Here is a 13,345-nt window from a genome sequence, read left to right on the forward strand (position 1 = left end):
AAAATGCACAAATCTATGTCTAATCAAACTGAATACAGATAAGATCCTCACCAGTTCCAGAATGCTCCCTTTTACAGGCTAATCTCCTTTTAGCCTGGGTCCAGCAATTGCTGACACCCCCTATAGTTACTGTCCTTTGTTCCAGTTTCCTTTAAGTATCTTGGGGGCTGGCGGGAGTGGTGGAGAGGCCCCTTCTTTAGCCAGCTGAAGAACAAAATGGAGGGGTCTCCCAGGGGTTTAAATAGACTCTCTCTTGTGGGTGGAGACCCCCTCCTCACCCTGCGTAGAATCCAGTCACAAAATGGAGATTTGGAATCACATGGGCAAGTCACATGCCCATGCATGACTCAGGATTTGCAGGCAGCAGTCAATACCCACATGCTACCTTGAACATCGTCAGGTAGACTTCTTATGTGGATTGGAGTCTTCCAAGCTCTTTTGTCTGTTAAATGCTTCCTGACTGAGCACATTCCTTTCCCAAGGAGTGACCAAATGTTCTAAGTAAGGCTAATTAGAAATCAAGCAATTATACAGCCAATGTTCATAACTCTGAAGGCACAAATGGTGCCTGCATACAACTAGGATGGACATAACAAAGTAGATCATCAGGGGTTGGAATGAGGGGAGGGCAGGGCAGGGCAGGGCAGGGGCGGGAGGGGGCTTGATCACCCACCAGTGCCAGGAAAATTTGGTGCCTGTACCCAAGACTGGGGCCTCTAATCGCTGCTGTATGACAGACAATCATAGCCAATAATTCCAAAACACTTGTAATTTGTGTATCTCATCATTTTAATTTTAATGCACTGACAGTGTTACATTTTACTTAAAACCCTTCCAGCCACTCACTGCCACCCACAGCACAATAACTATCAACTGTGGGTAACCTGAGCTGCCAGTCATGGCCAGGACTGGATATTACTTTATAACCACAAGGCATTCCCTTGTGTAATGTACATGTAACCCACCACACTTTGGTTACACAAGCACCCACTGTAATTCCATGTTACTGCAGGAACAGAGACGGGGATAATAACACGTGAGATTAAATATGCACATTTAGACAGTCATGGATGCTCATAGCCTGGAGCAAGACACCACAACAGAGTAAAGCTGCTCAAACTGAAACAATCCTTAGGTTCATAAGAGTACAAGCTGACAGTTAACTGAGACTCCTCATAAATCTAGACACAATCTTATCATTATATCCAAATGCGTTGCAAACAACAATGAAATTAGCATCAAACATACACATTTCTTCAATACTAAATGGTTCACAGGCCCCAAATCCTATGGATTTAAAACATACATTACTGACATGGCATTAATATCACCACGCTGCCATGAGCTGAACAAGCAGCAAGCACCCAGTTCTCCCAGGAGGCTAATATCCTTGTCATTGTGGTTATCCTCTTGCTGCAATGAGTAAAACAGGCCTGTGACTATCAGTGCTCAGGGTGGAGATCTGGTATGGCTGACACTCCCTGATTCTAGCTAAACTGACTTAAGATTTTGGCAACTTTTTTTCTTCATACAGTAAACTCTGTTTTATCTGTCACTTCAGCAGCCAGAGCGCTCTGTAAACTGTCATTTCTGATCATCATTGAAATTCCAGTTTATAATCCCCTTGGCGCAGGGCTGGCAGGGGGTTGGAGCACAGTATGGGTTATGGAGTATGGGTTCTGGGAGGGAGTTTGGGTATGGGAAGGGGTGCAGGGCTGGGGGTTGGGGTGTAGGGCTGGGGCACAGGCTCTGGGAGGGAGTTTGGGTGTGGGAGGGAGCTCAGGGCAGGGGATTGTGGGAGGGGAGGGGATGCAGGGTGCCAGATTTGGTGGCTCCCCCTCGGGTGGCTTCCTGCAAGCAGTGACCTGTCCCAGCTGCTGCTAGGCAGAGGGGTGGCCAGGAGGATCTGCATGCTACCTCTGCCCACAGCTCCCATTGGCTGTAGTTCCCTCAGTGAGGGGTGGGGGTAGCACACGGAGCCACCTGCCATGCATCCGTCTACGAGCACCCAGGACAGGTCACCACTTGCAGGGAGTGGCCTGAGGTAAGTGCCTCACGATCCAGCACCCTGCCCCCTTTTCTGCTCCCCAAACCCCTGCCCCAAACCCCCTCCATCACTCAAACTCCCTCTTAAAGCCTGCGCTCTAACCCCCAGCCCCGCACCGTCTCCTGCACCCAAACTCTCTCCCTTAGTTAACTGGCATTTTTCACTCACTGGTACCCCCCATTGCCCAACATGCCAGATAAAACATGTATTTGGGAGTGGAATTGTTCCCCACCCTTGGAGGTGCCCTACTGAGCTTGCTGCAAGGGCTCATGAACTTTTCCCTTTGTTTACCTGTGAGTCCCCAGCTAGCTGCAGTCAGTGGGCTGTTTAAAATGAACAGAAACAGAAACATGGGGGGTTACATCGAATTTTCACATCAGGCCTTTTAACCTCAATTCTTGTCTGTGGCTCTTGAGCATTTCCTATGAGTCTGTCAGACCAAAGCCTTGTGAGTCATACCCCTGCTGGGCGAGCACTTCATAGCCTGTGCAAAAATCCCATATGGGGAAGGTTCCAGACACTCATAGCTTCTTTGTCTCTCTTTGTAGGTCATTTTCCTTTCTAGGATGGTCTGTGTGAAATTTCCAAATAGCCTAAGGGCCTCTCTGCACACACACACACTGATCCTGCAGTAATGAAATCTGTTTGAATTCACACTTTTGATTAAGGTACAAAACTCTTGTTTCAGATTAAGATAGTTTTATTTCAGTTTAGCTCATCAATAATAAACCCCCCAAATGTGATCTGGTGTGAGAAGTGTGAGTGTTTGTGTTTCTGTTTTGCTGAGAGTATTTCCTGGTTTTCAGTTGTATCAGTTTTCTGCTGTTCACTTATTTATTCTGGAAGCCTACAAGGCACTGCCAAGCGGGGGATTTTTATATGTGAATTAATTTAACGTTTGTTTACACATACATGGGCACAGGTTTTGATGAACTAGTGCAAAGCTCTGTGTGGACACTCCTAAAAGTGTTTGGAAATGGCTTATATTGCTTTAGCTTGAGTCAATTCCTTCTTGATTTAAGAGTGTCCACACAAGGATCTGCACTTGATTAACTAAACCAGTTTAACTAAAGTGGAGCAAATTTGTGCATAGAACGGCCATGACATTAATATGAATTTTACTGTCTATCAAATATGAATCTGATGAGATTAACTGACCAGCCACACTCATGGACTCACATTTGATTATTAGTTTAACAGGAAATTGCTTTTGATAACAGTGTAATAAAGCTTTTGGCTTTTTACTGGGCACTGCAGGATTATCACAGGTTTATTTATTGCTTCTGTAGGTTTGGGCTCTGATCCTGACATCTCTGTGGAGGGACATCAGGATGGAGGGATCCGGGTGGTATGTCGATCATCCAGATGGTATCCAGAGCCCGAGGCTCAGTGGAGAGATATCCAGAGGCAGCTCTTACCATCAGCCTCTGAAAAAATATCACCAGAGGCCAATGGCCTGTTTCAAACAGAGATTGCCATTGTTATAACAGAAGAGTCCAACCAGAAAGTGTCCTGCTGTGTCAGGAATCTCCGACTCAACCAGAAGAGAGAGTCAGTAATTTCAGTAGCAGGTCAGTGCTCGTCCATGCTGCACCTGTATAGATTGAGATACTGCAGACATTAGCAGAGAGTATTTATCATTGTGTAGCCCATTTATTGGCCTGAACCTTCAAGGAGCTGAGCACGTCTTGGAAAGTCCTGAACAACCTCAGTTCTCTCTGGATATGTCTACACTGCAGTTAGACACTTGCTGGTGCCCTGTGCCAGATGGCTTAGGCTAAGGGGCTGTTAAATGGCAGTGTAAACGTTCAGGCTCGGGCTGGAGACCAGGCTCTAGGACCCTGTGAGGGTCCCAGAGCTCGGGCTTCAGCCTAAACCCATCTACACTGCCATTAAACACCCCCTTAGCCTGAGCCCAGCACACCTGAGTTAGTTGGCATGGGTCAGCTGTGGCTGTTTAATTGCAATATAGACATAAACTTTGACTCCAGTAGGAGCTGAGGGTGTTTAGCGCCTTGCAGGCTGGGACACCATTGGCCACATTTTAATAATAGCTCAGTAGTCAGCTGTTATGGGTGGAACCCCCTCAGAAATTATATAAACTAGGTTATATTATAAACAAGAAATATGTTTACTAACTACAAAAGATGGATTTTAAGAGGTTAAGGAGGTAGCAAACAGAACAAAGCAGATTACTAAGAAAATAAAACAAAGCACACACACTAAGCTAGATTCACTAAAGAAATTGGTTACATATAACAATTCCTCACTCTCGATAGAGGTCGGTATTAGGTAGATTCCTTCACAGGCCAGATATCTTTCCAGCTTGAGTCAAGCAGTTCTTGTTTCCAGAGGTTTTTCAGTGTCTTTTTGGGTGCGAAGGCAGCGGAGAAATGAACTGAAGACCTTGATTGTTTCCATCCCCCACCTTATGCAGGATTTTGATAAGGCAGGAATCCTTTGTTTGATTCCCCCAACTCCCAAAGGAAAAGTTCAGCCGTCCAAAATGGAAGTTAGTATCAGGTAACCAGATCACCTGACTATGTAGCATCACAGCATCCATGAGTTAGTGGCTCTATGGAGCATCCACAGGAAGGCCAAGCCTTTTCACAGTCCATTGTTCTCACTGATGGGCCATCGGCCCTGTCTGGCTTCTCCATTGTTGTATCTGGAGTGTTAACAGTGGGTGTCACCCAAAGTAGTATAGTTGGAATACAGATACATAGTCAATATTCCTAACTTCAGATACAAAAAAGATGCATAAGTACAAATAGGATAATCACATTCACTAAATCACAACCTTTCAAATGATACCTTACTTGCATAAAGTACATCTCAGTTATGTCCTGTTCATATCATATTTTCATAAAGAATATGGAGTGTAATGTCACACCAGCAACCATCATTCTTCTCAGTAGGGGTGGGGGAAGGAATTCTCCTTTGTTCTTGTGGTGTAGTGAGGACTATGCTGATATTGCAAGTTGTCACTTTAAGAGACGGGTGTTTGCCAGGTACTGTTTGCAGAACAGGGGGCTCTGTAAAAAAGCAGAATCAGAGCTTGCCTACAGGAACAGTTAGTTTGTGGCAAGCTGGGGTGTAAATCTGGCGCTTACTAACTGTCTGTGTGGCCCCTGCTACATGCACTAACAATTCCATAGTGTGCTTTGATCTGCCCTGCTTTGAAATGGGAACAGACCTACGTACACCAGGGAACTTTCAGTGCATGGCAGCAAGGTGCACACAGCAGGCTAGTGCATGGTGGATTTACACCCCAGCCTGCTGTGCACTAACTGTTCCTATACACAAGCCAATGTAAAGCAAGGTGCCCACTGCCTTAGGGAGCAGCCACTCTCTGGTTTGGGTTCTTGTGTGTTATGGTTCTGGATTCTAAGAAGTAAAGTCCTGTTTGTGATATGCCCTAGGGTACAGTCTGGACTGTTGAACTGCTGTGTCCCTTTAACTCTCCAGCCCAGGATGCCTGTTACATGGCTTTGCTAGTGAAAAGCAGCCTCTCTGAGCTCTGCTCACACACAGCCATTAGCATGTAAAGTTACTCCCAGCAAAGTGACATGAATGCTTTCCACCACTTATGAACTACATAACATACAGGGTAACACTCACAAATTCCCCAGCCTAGTATCCAGAAATGTGTATCCTGTAGTGTCAGCACACTACTGAACAATCTTTAATAGTCAGTCATTTCATCAAAGGAAAAGATTCTGCTGGAGTGTTTGTTAACTTGAGTAGAGATTTCCAAAACATTTCAACAAAAACACACTGGTTAAGGATAAAGCAATAAAATAAGTTTATTAACTACAGAATGGTAAATTTTAAATGATAATAAGTGATAAGGCATAAAGGTCAGAATTGGTAACAAAAGAAATAAAAAATAAAACCAAAAACTAGTTCCTAAACTTTACTAAGCTAAGTGAGATTTGAAAGCAAAAAGGTTTCTCACGCCCCAAAACTTATTGAAATCCATACTAACTGGAAAGCCTTCCAGCTAGGACCATCTCTTCCCCTGCACCCCCTACACTCCCAGTTCAATGATGCTCCTATTGACTTTCAAGCAATCTTATTGCTATGAGTAGACATGGGGGAAGAGATGTAATGTAAAGATCACTGTCTATTATTTTACACCCTCCTCCTCTCTTCAAGGATTACTTCCCACTGGGGTGTAGACAAAACAGTCCCGTGTATGTGAGACTTGAAGAGTCTATCAGGAGAACTGTAAATTTCTTGTTCACACCAGCCGTGTATGTAATATTCGAGATGTCACAGGGGATGATATGCAAATCCTTTGTTTACAGTCCCCCGATGAGAAATGGTTGCCTCAGCAGTTTATAGCTTTCTAACACCTGTCATCAGTTCTTTGTTGTTTCACAGAAGCTAGTCTGCGGACATTCCCCAGAATTACAATATATTTCACTAACAAACATTAAAATCTCATAGCTCCACATGCAATGTTAACGTACACATTTCAACAGAACAGTGATGTTCATTGAATTATGAATTTTCAAAATATACCTCACAAGGCATACTTTGTACAAAATATATCATAACCATAGAACCGTGGTGAACATGGGGGTTCAGGGTGTTATATGGGACACAGTGTGTCACAGTGTTATGTAAAGCGCAGTGTGATGAGTTGTGCTCACTGTCTTAGGGACTCCATTGTGGGGTTCTTGTGGGTTAAGGGTCTGGATTCTAAGGGATACAGTCGTGTTACGCTGCAACCTTCCAGCCAGAATATATATGTTCGTATCTAACCTCTCTGTGTGTGCTGTGAGGATCACAGTTCTCAGTGTGGGGAGGGAGGGAACTCCTTTCTTCTCACTGAGAACTGCTGGGTATTTATGAAAATTTAGCCAATTAAGTCATTTTTCCTGACTAGCACAAGAGAGCCCTGGATATGGTCTGAGAATTGCTACTTAGATTATATCTGAAAATACACATCAGTATAAAAGCTGCACTCTGGGCCCCGTACTTCAGTTCAGCCTCTGGTAAAATTCCAGTCATCTTAAATGAGAATTTTGCCCTAGTCATAACTGAGGATCAGGTTGTAACTTGTACTTAATTGCACAGAAGGCAGTAATCACAAAGCTCCACAGCCAGTATCAGCCATGAATGTACATTGTGTTTTTTTATTTCACAGTCACGCAGTGGGACAGATCCTACCTTCCCTGCATAATCGGGTTGATGAGAGTTTTGGCAGTGCTAACACTAAAGGATCAGGCCCAAAACATGCAGAAACAAACTTTTAGATAAAAGCATCTTAATTTTTAGAAAAAAAGGTTCATATTTTTCTGTATTATTATCTACCAAATAATTTTGTTAATACAGAATGAGTAGTTCATCACTATAATAACAATGTTGCATATGTTAATCGCTATTCATCTAAGATCTCATAGTGCTGCACTGCTGATAAGCTTATGATATGCCCGGTATCACATGATTGTTGTGTTCCCAGCATACCCACAGAGAGTGCGAAACAAAACAAATCCTCTTCCTGGAAGGGTGCAATGTAACACTGCTTTATTCCCAAGAATCCAGAACTCTAATACACAACAGCCAAATACAGAGAGAAACAAAACAGGCTGCTCCCTAAGGCAGGGAGGCAGAACACAGCCCAGTTGGCTCTGTGCAGAATGACTGCAGAGGCCCCACAATGCATGCTCTTTACAGAACCTCTTAGCCTGCAAGCACCAGAAAACCCCTCAGGATTCAGAGGGACAATTTGTGATTTTTACACAGTTTTCAATACATCACACTAATCACATAGTAAGGATCCTGTCGTCAGCATCGCCCCAGGGCCTAGGGAAGAGGAATCTGGAGGAATTTTTAATCTGACTCTCCAGGCCCAAGTTTTGTTTGTATTAAAATCCTGCAATAACATATTTTGGGCCAGACTCTCTCATGTGGCTGAGCCCCTCTGAGCACAGGAGAGGTGGGGGTGTCAGGGAGCTGGTCACAACTCTCTGATTCTCAGGGCTAGTCTGCACTGGCTGCAGCTTGAGGATCAGTTACAGCAGCCTAGGGAATACCTCAATTTATGCCAGTGGTGGATTGATGTAACACAGCACAGCTCCACCCTGTCCCTACCCTCTCCCTACTCCAGCACTCCCCCTCCCATTTACTTGATCAGTAAGAAGAATGAAGCCTGGACTTTCATTGACTTAATAATAAAGCATAAAGGAGTCACATCTCACGGTGTATTTCCCTGTTAGATTCTTTTAACTAATCACAGTATCACCACTGTCACAGTGTCCTGCCTTCATTCTGCGCGTGTTTTCCCCCAAGTCAATGCCACTTTCTCTTGCAGAGCCATTTTTCCCCAGGGTCAATCCCTCGAAAGTGGCTCTCTGGGTGATCCTGGCTCTCCTGGCTGTTCTCATGGCCCTGGCCGGTTACTGCTTCTGGAGGCGACATAGAGCAACAGGTGAAGTAACGGGGGTCGGGGGAGTGGGGATTTGAGGTGGAGGGAGAGAGAAAAATGCAAAACAAAAGTAAAGATACAGGGATTAAGGAGCTTTGATTCCATGTTCAGAAGAGTTTCAGGCAATGGGATTCAGGAGGAAGGTGAATGACGACTTCATATTTGAGTTGAGAAGGTTCAAATGGCTTCACCCCTTCAATGCTCACTAAAGTATCCCAATAGAATGGAATTCTTAACTATTCCACGGGATCAACACTACTTACATTGAAACACCCATGTGGGACTCAGTGAGCTGGGCTTGGAGCGCTGACATTTGTTACTTGGCAAGAAAAAACTAACGGACAGTAGGAGGAGAGAGGGGATTTCTTCGGTTCCAGTTCTGCTCCACTCCCCCCAGTCTGTGCATGCCCATTCCCCTCCCCGTCTAGATGAGTAGGAGCTGTGAATGGGAAAGTAGTGATAATGGAGAGGTTACCTCCCCTACAGTGTGGTCACCTGCCACTGACCAGAGAGAGCTCTCCCTGTGCTCTAAGAAAACAACTCCACGAGGAGTGTAGCTCCTAGTGCTGGAAGCCTGTCTACACTGGCAAGTTACTGCACTGAAACTTGCTGTGCTCAGCCTGATCTATACTGCAAACTTCTGTCAGTAGAACTACATCCCTCACTCGGGGATGTGGGAAATCCTTGCCTGTGAGCAACTCAGTGATCCCGACCTAGCTCTCGGGGAGGTGGAGTACCTACCACAATGGGAGAGGCTCTCCTGTCAGCGTAGGTAGCATCTCCAATACGCGCTCCAGCGGCGCATCTGCACTGGTGCAGCTGCAGTGCTGTAGGTGTAGAGAAGCCCTGAGATCCTGCTACAGGGACAGGGCAATAAACTCTCTATTGTGGTACAAGTGCTCAGCTGTAGGTTTTCCTCTGATCACAAGGGGCAGAAATTGGCCTTCAGTGATCTGGCCATTTCTAGCAAAGCTGGGGTTTTCAAAGCTACCTAATTTTTGTTTAAATTAATGAGCACCAAGTGTGCAAACCCCCACGGTAGCTGTGAAGTTCCCAGCCAGGGTTTTCTCACCTGAAGTGCTGTGTGGTAATTTACAAGTATCTGAAGAATTGGGAAGGGGAAATGTCTGTTACAATGATTTCCCAGTGGGGACGGAAGCAGGCAATTCAGAGAAGCAGAGAGGAGCTGTGCTTTGTACCTGTGAATGCTAGAACTGGGTGTTGTGCCTTTAGAACTGTCACCTGTAAACTTTCTGTCTGTTGGAACTGGCAGCAACAAGGGCCGGGTTCATTTTTTAGGGGTTTCTCTACATCAATGCAACACAGAACTTTGGCTACACTGGCGCTTTACAGTGCTGCAACTTTCTCACTCAGGGTTGTGAAAAAACACACCCCTGAGTGCAGCAAATTACAGTGCTGCAAAGTGCCAGTTTAAACAGTGCCCCAGCTAATCTCCACAGGGAGGTGGAGTACCTGCAGTGCTGGGAGAGCTCTCTCCCAGCGCTGGCGCCACGACCACACTCGCACTTCAAAGCGCTGTTGTGGGAGTGGTCCCGCAGCAACGCTTTGGAGTTTCGAGTGTAGCCAAGCCCTGAGCCATCATCCAGTAACCTGGGACAACTGTATACCAGCATCTGGGTGTCTCTAAGAGGCAGTACTTTCCCTCTTGCAAGCACAAAGTTTCAGTGTAAAAAGAAACTTGTAATAAAGGAGGGAAATAACCCAGCATTAATTTGGGAAAACACCACAAACAGGGTTCATAAACATAAACAATGAGCCAAAGATGGTGGAATCTCCTTCCTTAGAGGTTTTTAAGGTCAGGCTTGACAAAGCGCTGGCAGGGATGATTTAGTTGGGGATTGATCCTGCTTTGAACAGGGGGTTGGACTAGATGACCTCCTAAGGTCCCTTCCAACTCTGATATTCTATGATTCTATCATTTATTTCCAAGCACTAAAAAAATCAGAAAAATTAACTGTCACTGTCTTGATCCTGGGGCCTTTCAGAGAATTCTCCGCACTAGCTGCACCGGTGAGCTGTGGCTAGGATGCTTTAATAACAAAAACACACTCAGGACTTGCACAGCTTGTCTGAGACGCTGCTCACACTGGGCACAAGATGATCTCACTCAGGCTGTGCTCAGCAGTGACTGGCAGACATGACGCTACCTCCATTTCCAGCAGTGTTGGTACCTCAGGGTTGATGCACCAAATGGATGAGCTCCAAGTAGGAAAGAGCTGATCTTAGAGGCGATGCCTGTAGGGGCCCATCCACACACCCCTCCCTAGTTCATGCTGACCCAAGCATACAGCCCATCCTCCACTCCATTCTTAGCTGGGGCACCCCATCTACTCAGGCCCTAGAAGGAGCTGGTCCAAGCTTTTGCTAGGATCAGGGAATGGGCATGACCATAGTGATACATGGCCAGAAGTTCACCTATGATGGAGCCAATCAGACCCTGTCTCTTATCCAGCTCAGGTCAATGCCCCATTGCCGTCCTTCACTTCCTTCCCCCAGCTCCACAGTCAAGAGCTGGGGAGAGCTGGAGCTTTTCAGGGGATGGACACACAGGGGAGCAGACAGGGAACTGGATTAAAAAAAAGAGACCTTCTCTCCTCTCCCCCACAACTGCCAGATCAGACAGGAGTGATGGTCCCAGGAAGCGGGATGGCTCCTGGGGGAGACACTTAGTGCAGCTCCTAGAGGTGATGGTCAGTGTGGAAGGAAAGTGAGGGATGGTCTGTGCAGGGATGCTGAGACAGTTCTGTCTGTGTGTCCTGTTTGTCTGTCTGTCTCGCTTCCATAGTTACAGCACAGTTACGTTAATAGCAGTAACTGTGCCTTAAACATGGTGGTGAAATCTCACCTCTCGCTCTTTTCTCCCTCTAGAGATTCTGCGATCTGAGATGGAGAGCGAGAAAGGTCAGTGTTTGGATCCCATCACACTAGCTGGCAATAGAGTTATCCCCATAAATAAAATAGGGTGAAATCTCACCATTATTAATTAACGATTGGAATAATTTCCCAAGGGCTGTGGTGGATTCTCCAGCACTAGCAGTTTGTAAATCAGGATGGATGTTTTTTTAAAATGATCTTCTGTAGGAATTGTTGTGGAGAAGCCCACAGGCTTGTGTTATACAGGGATCAGACTAGGTGATCATAATGATCTGTAGCAGGATGGTCCCCTGCTCCTGCCCTTAGGGGCTTAAAACAGCCCAGGAGAGGGCTGTAGCTGGAGGAAGAAGCCTGGGCTGATTGGATGAACACAGGCCCAGCTGTGGCGATGCCCCAATCAGGCTCAGCTGGCCCATAGAAGAGGCAGTGAGCCAGGAGCCCAATCAGTCTTCCTCTGCCTGTAGAGGGAGAAGGGCCTGGCTGCAGGGAGTTAGAGAAGGTACATAGGGTGGAGCAGGGCTGGGGAAAGGCAGAGAAGCTGGGGAGCTCCTGCTTGGAAAGCCTCAGGCTGTGGCCTAGCACAAGGCCAAGAGGTACTGAGGGTTGCAGGGGGCAGCCCAGGGATAGACAAAGGCAGCAGGTCCAAACCCCTTTGCCTATGATGAGTGGCTGATACTGCAGTCTGCCCCAGGGAATGGAGGCTAGATGGAGACTGGGCAGTTGCCGATACTGAGGCAAAGTGGGGATAGTGAGGTGGGAGTTCCCCTGGGAGGGGCAGACCCAGTTAAAGGGGCACTGGAGTCTTGGGAGGGACATGGGGGGCCAGTATCTTGAAGGTGGATCACTGGCCTGTAGAGGGTGCTCTGGGCTGGAAACTGAGCTAATTCCCAGACATCACCAGCAGAAGGCGCCGCAGGGGTGAGTCTGGCCTGTCTACATGGTCCCTCCTGGTCACCTCTCACCCTGTTCTCTCTCCAGAGACCCTGCTGTCTGAACGGGAACAAGAGAAAGGTCAGTGTCTGGGCCAGTTACAAAATTAACGTTATCTCCATAAACTCGATAGGGTGAAATCTCACCTCTCCCTCTTTTCTCCCTCTAGAGGCTCTGCGATCTGAGATGAAAAGGCAGAAAGGTCAGTGTCTGGGACCAATGGGATGTGTTGAAGATTTCATGTGAAGTCAGTCATGTCAGCTCAGTCAAGCCAATTTAACTCAATTGAAAGCCACATTTACTGCCAGTGGAGTCACAGTTTAATATCTTTAGCTCAATTTTAGCAAATGGAGTTACAGCCTGTTTGAATGAGTGGCAAGGAATGTCTCCATCTTGACACCAGAGCCCCAAGCAGGGAGCTCAGGGGCTGCTCGCACTGACACAAAGAGGTTCTGAAGGGTGAAGGGCCCATTTGTCCTAATAAACCCCATGGAAATTACAGAAATGGCACCTTGAGCCCAGGGCCCTGCATACACCAGCCCAGCCCAGCTCAGTCAGTCTCATTGCTGGAGACTGTGGATATGAGTACAGTGCAAAAACCCACCCGTGGCTGTGAGTCCCAGAGCCTGGGTCAACTGCCTGGGGCTTGTGCTGCAAGGGCTAGATCTGGGAGTGTAACTGTTCCCACTAGGGCTGGAGCCCAGGCTCTGAGACCCTCCCCCATTGCTGGGTTTCAGAACCCACATGCCAGCCTGAGCAGAAACTTCTACGCTACTATTTTCAGCCCTGGAGTGCGAGCGTTGCAAGTCTGAGTCACTTGCCCCAGGCTCAGACCCACTGACACAAGGTTTTTTGCAATGTAGATGACCCTGGAGAGACTTGTCCAGTGTTTGACAGGATCCCTCACCTGGACACCCCTTGCTTTCTGAGCCTTCCATGCCCATGTAATATGGTGTGGGAGGGAGGGATTTTACCCTCAGTAACCATGCACAACCACAACCTCCGCCCCACCCTGCAGTGACTCCATACAATAACCA

At 46.7% G+C, this 13,345-nt stretch overlaps 2 protein-coding genes across 2 annotated transcripts in view; one reads left to right on the forward strand and one right to left on the reverse strand.

Moving 5' to 3' along the window:
* Window positions 1-13,345, reverse strand: part of LOC116824950 (uncharacterized) — a 954,865-nt gene that overhangs the window by 218,672 nt on the left and 722,848 nt on the right. The window lies entirely within an intron of this gene.
* The window catches only part of LOC116819438 (butyrophilin subfamily 1 member A1-like), a 60,530-nt gene that overhangs the window by 18,728 nt on the left and 28,457 nt on the right, over window positions 1-13,345 (forward strand). Inside the window, exons 3-7 of the mRNA XM_032771138.2 lie at window positions 3,337-3,618; window positions 8,370-8,486; window positions 11,373-11,405; window positions 12,357-12,389; window positions 12,478-12,514. Of these exons, the coding sequence (XP_032627029.2) occupies window positions 3,337-3,618; window positions 8,370-8,486; window positions 11,373-11,405; window positions 12,357-12,389; window positions 12,478-12,514 (502 nt within the window). The remainder of the gene's footprint in view (window positions 1-3,336; window positions 3,619-8,369; window positions 8,487-11,372; window positions 11,406-12,356; window positions 12,390-12,477; window positions 12,515-13,345) is intronic.

The sequence above is a fragment of the Chelonoidis abingdonii genome, chromosome 13, assembly GCF_003597395.2.
Source record: "Chelonoidis abingdonii isolate Lonesome George chromosome 13, CheloAbing_2.0, whole genome shotgun sequence".
Taxonomy (NCBI): domain Eukaryota; kingdom Metazoa; phylum Chordata; order Testudines; family Testudinidae; genus Chelonoidis; species Chelonoidis abingdonii.